Source organism: Paramisgurnus dabryanus, chromosome 17 (assembly GCF_030506205.2).
Source record: "Paramisgurnus dabryanus chromosome 17, PD_genome_1.1, whole genome shotgun sequence".
Classification (NCBI taxonomy): domain Eukaryota; kingdom Metazoa; phylum Chordata; class Actinopteri; order Cypriniformes; family Cobitidae; genus Paramisgurnus; species Paramisgurnus dabryanus.
The window spans coordinates 22,992,213-22,999,701 of record NC_133353.1 but is presented as its reverse complement, the minus strand read 5'-3'; the positions used below and the strand labels follow the sequence as shown (position 1 = coordinate 22,999,701).

The 7,489-nt window shown below is 35.9% G+C and overlaps 1 protein-coding gene across 3 annotated transcripts; it reads left to right on the top strand.

The window, feature by feature from the left end:
- Positions 1-1,184: 1,184 nt before the first annotated feature.
- Positions 1,185-5,630, top strand: cipca (CLOCK-interacting pacemaker a). Of its 3 annotated transcripts, none has more exons than XM_065288617.1 (4): positions 1,185-1,346; positions 1,785-1,905; positions 2,705-2,874; positions 2,971-5,630. In XM_065288617.1, exons 2-4 carry the CDS (start codon positions 1,863-1,865, stop codon positions 3,823-3,825), a joined length of 1,068 nt encoding a protein of 355 aa, XP_065144689.1. In that variant the 5' UTR covers positions 1,185-1,346; positions 1,785-1,862; the 3' UTR covers positions 3,826-5,630. The 3 variants fall into 3 exon arrangements, with proteins under 3 accessions (XP_065144689.1, XP_065144687.1, XP_065144688.1); XM_065288615.2 differs by having other exon boundaries at positions 1,770-1,905; XM_065288616.1 differs by having other exon boundaries at positions 1,740-1,905.
- Positions 5,631-7,489: the final 1,859 nt, after the last annotated feature.

The following is a 7,489-nucleotide window of genomic DNA, read 5'->3' as shown; positions in this document are numbered from 1 at the left end:
TTTTGTCATTGAAACATGACTGAATATCCCCCAGTTTGGATACAGGTCTGTAAAATGAACGAAGAAAGCATTATTATTTATGCTGCTGACTAAGTGTAGGGCCCTAAATACAGATGCACCAGTTTTCAAACAGGGCAATGTTATTCCCGACATAGGCTATGAAAAGTGGCCAGCTGGTCAAAATGTTAATATGTATGAATATTTTACAGAATTAAGAGTATCTTACTTAATAGAGTGTTTATGGTTTTATATTTCTGATTATTAACAGATATTCTGTCAAACAATATATTGTATGTGTGAATGAAGGTGTGTGAGCATTTTTATAAGAGTGAAAGTTTGTTGCGGGTCTGATTTGGTTAATACAAATATGGTCTTAAAAAATGTAACATATGTATTTCTCCTAATAAAGAGATACTTTCTTTCAGTATGTTGTATGTAGTATGGTAGTTTATTATTATCATAAATATGTGTTTATAAGGGTTCAAAGTCAAATTAATCTATGGATTCTCATTTAATGAATGGTCAGAAACGTATAATTGTCTTATTATTGTGCCACCCCTAGTGTACGCCACAATGTGTAGGTGCTAGGTGGCCTGAGGGTTTTAGCTAGATGGGATACAGCCAAAGCTACTGCCAAATCTCGCGAGATGGTGGGTTTAGGGGTAGGATTAGCACGAAACCAGCGCTCATCCGGCGAGATCTCACGAGATTATGGCCGTAGATGTATCCTTTATAGCCACAACCGTAGCTAAGTAGTGATGCACGTTTAGGAGCATACAGCCAAGTTTGTGTTGTGTCTGCTATTTATGGTTTTCTGGCCCCTACATACTTTCATAAAGAAAAATATTACTCAATAATAAAGTCAAAACACACACAACAGGACTCAAGCATTCTAATAAGATAAGAAAAACCATATAAAACTCTCAATAAACTGTTTTTATATCGATCAGAGGGCGTCAAAACTCACACAATAGTTTTTATGTTTCATAAATTTATAACTGATGGAGGGGATGACGCTGAAGCGCGTGCTAGATTCACTCTTGACACGGCACGGTAATTTATTAGTCACGTTCATAGTCGCAAGGGCTGAGTCTGGCACCAATCAGAACTCAATATGCAAATAAAAGGCGGATCTTGCATGCTTAAACGGGCCGCGATTATGCCGTTTCCCTGGTAACAGTCTTTTATACCAGCAGTGTAGGCGGACCTACGTTTGTAAACTCACGTTGCACGCAAGGCAATGCAATGTCAACAGCAACCGAAATGCAAGGTTAGTTTCAATAGTTAGTTATCATTTCACACGCGGGTCTCCACAAAAGGAGAAGGTTGATCAAAACTGTTCTTTGGTGAGTAATGAAAACGTTTCTCTTGTGCTGTATTGTGTGTTTATGAGAAAGTCTCGTGTTTGGCATCGTGTCAGGTGCTGCAGTAGCAGCTCTTCATAAAGTATTCACCATTATAAATAAAACGAACTGCTACTATTTTAAGATATAAATGTGTATGATATTAAGTGTTGAGATGTCTGTTTATTCATCGGATAACGTTAAATTCATGAGCGGTTTGTTTACTATCAACCTTGTGTTTAGTATAATCTTTTAATTCGCATTAAAAATGTTATTACTAGCACAAAACAATGTATTTAGTCTGTAATATGGGTTGAGCTGTTTGTGTTAGGTTTGAGCTGCGTTTTGTTTTGAATCGTAGTTGTACTCATGTTTCACTGGACTATCATTTTACAGGGTTTAGATTTTCCTTTATTTAATCCATAGCTCTGTTCTGCTCAGTCACTGCCTGCATCAGGCCAGTAGGGATGGACATCACAAAACACTGAAATCAAACTGGACTGACACTCAAGATCCAACATGGGAAACAAACGCAAAACATCTAGTGAGATCGATAATTCAGGTTTGTTTCTTATTTTTTCTGTATGGGTTACATAGACATGACAAGGTAGTGTGTGGTATTTGTAAAATTTTGTCTTTTTCATATTTTTCAATGCATTTATTGGGGAAACATTTGATTGATATCTCGGTAACACGTTACAATAAGGTTCATTAGTTAACATTAGTTAACTACATTAGTTAACATGAACTAATAATGAACTGCACATATACATCATTTATTAGTCTTAGTTCATGTTAATTTCAACAATTACTAATCCTTTATTAAGATCTTGTTAACGTTAGTTAATGCACTGTGAACTAACATGAAAAACAATGAACAGCTTTATTTCTATTAACTAACATTAATAAAGATTAATAAAGACTATAACAAATGTATTGCTCATGGTTTGTTCATGTTAGTTGATAGATTAACCAGTGTTAACTAATGAACCTTATTGTAAAGTGTTACTTATATCTCTTTGACAAATTGTTAAATGCTCTGTTTTGTAAGTCACTTTGGGAAAAACATCTGATAAAATCTAAACCTTAATATTAAAGATTTAGCTTTAAAAATTTAAATGTGTTTTAGGAAAAAAAAATTCTAGGCTTACTTTATTTTATTACGATTTCCTCACCATGAATATAGCCATAGAAGCTGGTATGGCATTTAAAAGAATGGAAAAAAAACAGAAAGAAATTTATTTTAAAGTACTTATTTTTAAAGCTAAACTTACAAATCGTACCCAATAAAAACACTTTGTTTTCCCCATGCATCTGCACAAAACTGCTGGGTCTTGCTAAATTTCTTTACATTTCCATAGATGCCAGCTCAGGATATTTTAGCGCATTGGACCAGACAGATTATGAAGATGTGGGTCCAACAACTGCTGCACCACAGAGCATGCAGACAGCTTCACAGGTGCCTTTCATTCCTGGTTCGCATTCAAGCATCTCTCCCATGATCATAATGAACAACCTTGTACTAAAGCAGGTAATGCACGTTTAAACCTTAAAATAATTTTTTGACAATTAATAAGTAACTAGGGTCAGGATGATTTTAATACATATTCTCTTATTCTCTTTTCAGCCTAATTTGGTGGCCCCTGCATTAAAACCGTGGAGCTTAAAGCCTTCATTGGATGTGGTTCCTCAGTCCCAGCTGCTTCTCCTCCAGCCGGTCATGCCCAGTGGTAACTGCAACACCCAAAACTCGGACAATCAGAAAAATCCCTGGACGTATGCTCCCATGCAAAACACCTTACCAAAAACTGCCCCATACCCTTCACATGGGTCTACTGCTTACCTTGGTCCCAATGCCGCCAGCAAGAAGTCAAATCATAGTGAAAGGCTTCAGCATCATCGGCATGACGACAGACCTTTTCACGGCTTGAAGCAGGATGAGACATTTAAAAGTTATGACGAACATCACAGTGATGTTTCCTGGGGAGAATTCAGTCACTCTGCCACAGACATTGATGTGGATGACTCCAGGTCCAGGTTTTCTGACTCTGAGGAGCCCCATACCACAAGTACACCCTTGTTCCTTTGCTCTGACTCGGTCCTCGGTTCATACCCTCAAAAGTGTTCCAAAGCAACTTTTAACCAGACTGATGATGAGGAAAATATCTCAGAGGCGCTCTCTCCAGGTACCAGCAAACGCAAGCGCTTCTGCAACACGTACAATATTCTGAATAGGTCAGGTTTGCTGGGCATTACATTGCGTACCAAGGAGCTTATACGGCAAAACAAACGATCCCAGGCCCAGCTTCGGAGTCTTCAGGCTCAGACAGATCTATTCTTGGAGGCCATAGGTACTGGAGACCCAAAGGTCTGGACCAAATTGCAGCTTAACTTCCAGAATCTTGGAGGCCGTGAGGAAACTGCTGTGGACTTTGTAAGGGATGTAGAGTCTGACATTAAAGTTTCTGGTTTAATGATGTAGTGTACACAATTGTGTAGACCAGGATATGTAAAATGTTTTTTTTCCTGGGCCCATTTGTAAAAAATAATACATTACATGTAATTATAGGGATATTATTTTCAGTGTTGGGTGTAACTAGTTACTAAGTAATTAGTTACTGTAATTTATACTTCAGATGTAATTGAACTAAATACTATGTATAGAACAATTATATATATATAATACGATAGCGGATTTTAAGATAACATTTTAAGTCTTGCGTAAAGGCGGGGTGCTTGATTTTTGAAAAAACTTTGGGAAAGGGAGACGAGCCGAGTACCACACTTGTAGCCAATCAGCAGAAATGTGCATGTCTACTAACCAACATCGTTGCCAGGGTTGCAAATGTGTGGGGCGGGTCTACCAAAAGAAGGTCCAGATTATATTGGGGTAGGGGCGTGCTTGTTTAGGTGATTTCAAATGCCAACATTGGGTTTCAGAGATCATGCACCCCGCCTTAAAGATGCATGTTTTCTATGTATCCTTCTCACTTTAAATACTTTGAAGGGTTATAATGGTAACAGACTAGTTTAGTTTCCAATTATTAGTAATTTGACATTAATATTACTGGGATTTTGGCTGTTTATTACTTAAAAAACACATGCCTTATTCTACATTCTTAATCCTACCCAATTCCTACCAATACTTTACTAAGTACTAATAATAGTAGTTAGAAGTATTGAGGCAAAAGTAGTTCAAAGTGATAATTGGACCCATGTGACCAGATTAATTTATGTCTAGTTTTATATTATTTATTTGAAAGTAACTAAATGATTTGTTTTATGCCTGTCCTTGTATCATTTATTAAATAGGAAGTAATTTTTGATAAGTAATTAAATACTAGTAGCCTAATTAATCACTTTTTTACCCAACACTGGTTATTTTTTTTGAAATGGCTAGATTTGTTCAAAAGGTATTTGAGTCACTTTTCTACTTAAAATGTTACTTTGAAGATGTTAGTTTTTAACTTTAAAGTAGTTAAAGGTACAATACAGCTTCATCTGACCAATGACACTGACCATATCGAACAAATCATAAGGGTCTGTGTGGTTATTAATGTTTGTTTTAACCATAATTTGTAAGAGAATCATACTTGCATGCAAAACTATTAGGGAAGCTTTTTACCAGAGTTAAAAATGTGATAGTCGAGATTATGTTTAATGTACGTTTGAAAATGCTTATGAATTTGTACGAAACATTATTTGTATGTAATGAGCCAAGTTATTTACTGTCATTTTGTTCTAAAATATATCTGGTCTCTAACACTAAATGTATACTGTTACTATATGGGCAATGGATTTTTAATGGTAAATTGTATTCTCGTGATGTTTTATGTAAGTCTGTAAGTCAGGGCATATTTGAGGTACAGTAGCACTTTTGCGATTATTATTTGACTTGCCTTGTATCACGCTAAGTTAGTTTACAATTTTTTTAACAGATTGTGACTCACCTTCAGTTTGGGTTGTATGAGCAGAGCAATGTTTTTACAATTTTTTTTAACAGCAGTCTGCATGCATTTAGACTATGACAGAGATACTATGAGGCTTGTCAATGCACAGCAGTATATCAGAGGTTCAGAGTACAGGTGTACTGTAATCTGGAATGTGTTTGTATATGCTTGCAACAAAAAGAAATGCATTGTATTTATTAGATCGTAAGGATAATTAATGGAATTTCCACAGCAAAAATATGCAATAGCCTTGTTTATCATTAGTGACACGCTGTTTTGTATTATTTTGGTATTCATTTGACTTTTTATGTGCCTTCAAAAATAAAGGCATTTTTCACACCAATCCCTGGTTAGTAGTTGTTGATTCACATTAGTTTTTTTAATGTTTGTCCAACATTTTTGCATTAAGTCCTATTTACTTATAAAAAAATAATGTCAATCCCAAAACTTCAATCTTCTTTAATCTTCATGTAGATATTAATAAAAAATAGCATATAATGTATGTTTTACTACATAATATATAAACATTGACAAATAATTAACATAAGCCTAATGTACAAAACTCAGATTTTACTGTACATAGGTTTGTTGTCATAAAAAAGTTACAAGAAGGTACAAAAGTTTTAAAAGGTGCATATTGGTATATATCTGTACTAAAATGGTACATATTAGGACCTTTTATAAGGGTCCAGCCCAGTGACAACTTTTGTACCGCACACAAAGTCACAAAGAAGTATCAAAATTCCTATTGTTGGATGCTTTGAATAACTTTCTGAAAGTGTATTTAGAATGAAATTGTTTTATTTTATTCAGTAAACGTTTTGTTGTTATTATTTATACATTTTTTTAAAACAGTCCTTACAGTAGTGCATTATGTTCAGGAATTACTTTTGATATCAATAAAATTTTTATTAAACTAGTTTCTCAAGAAGTAAAAATTTATTGATTCAGTCAAGATGTTCAATCACTGGCCACTTTATGACTGCAGGAACCTGTTCAATTGTTTTTAATGCAAGTATCAAATCAGCAAATAACCTCGCAACAACTAAATGTATGGTCAAGAAGATCTGCTGAGGTTCAAACTAAACATCAGAATGGAAAAGAAAGGTGATTTAATTAACGTTAAAAAAAGCTGAAACTGTCTGTACATAATAACCGTTAGGACACAGAATTGCCAAGGGTGGCAAAGTGGCTCAATGGGCAGCACTGTTGCCTCACAGCAAGAAGGTCCATGGTTTGAGCCTATGGCTCAGGAGGCCTTTCTGTGGAGTTCACCGGTTCCCCGTGTGTAAGCGTGGGTTTATTTTGGGTACTCCGTTTCCACCACAATCCAATGACATGGAGGTTTCTGTGACTTGGAGATGACAAATTTCCTTCCCCAGCTTGTGAATAGATCGACTTTTGATCCATCCTGCCATGAATCAGCAGTTCAGGCTGCTAGTGATGATGAAATAGGAGATATTTAGGGAATATTTTCCTGGCACACTTTGTGCCCTAAGTACAAGCTGAGCATCTTTAAATGCCCCAGACTACCAGAGTTGCTGACCATGACTTTTATCTTTAAAAGGCCAATTCCAACAGGACTAGGACCCATGTCACAAACCTCAGATCATCTAAAACCAGTTTCTTGAACATGATAATCAGTTCACTGTACCCAACAGCCTCCACAGTCAACAGATTTCAATCCAATAGAACAAGTTTGGCATGTTGTTGAACAGGATGTTTGCATCATGAATGTGCAGCTGACAAACCTATAACTGCGTGCTGTAAACATGACCAAATATGAATGCTTCCATTCCATAAGATCTGTAAATTTGCAAATTAAAGGTCATATGGGACCTTTAAGGTATTTACGTAGATCAAACAGAGTCCAACTAGCAAGGTGTTCCTAATAAAGTGTTCAGTCAGTGTACTGAATGCAAAGTGCGTCATTTTCAAATCAACAGCAGTTAAAGGATGTATAAGTACCCGGTTTCAAAACAGCACAGCTGAAAGTGGAGCACCCGAAAGCGAGCACTTACAATAATTAAAACACTGCCATGAAACTTAATCATGGATCGCAGTTTTATAACAGGCGTTCTATTATGGAATAGTGTGACCCTCCAGTGTTACTTAGGATGATTTAGGAAATACGATATATAATGTATTTTCATAAAAAAATTACCCTTGTATTGTACTCCTTGTGTGTCGCCAGAT

What these genes read in the sequence shown, in the direction of transcription:
- cipca (XM_065288617.1), top strand. Translation starts at nt 1,863, where the DNA reads ATGGGAAACAAACGCAAAACATCTAGTGAGATCGATAATTCAG. An exon ending in TAGTGAGATCGATAATTCAG is followed by an intron (nt 1,906 to 2,704) that starts GTTTGTTTCTTA and finishes ACATTTCCATAG; the next exon opens with ATGCCAGCTCAGGATATTTT. An exon ending in ACAACCTTGTACTAAAGCAG is followed by an intron (nt 2,875 to 2,970) that starts GTAATGCACGTT and finishes TTCTCTTTTCAG; the next exon opens with CCTAATTTGGTGGCCCCTGC.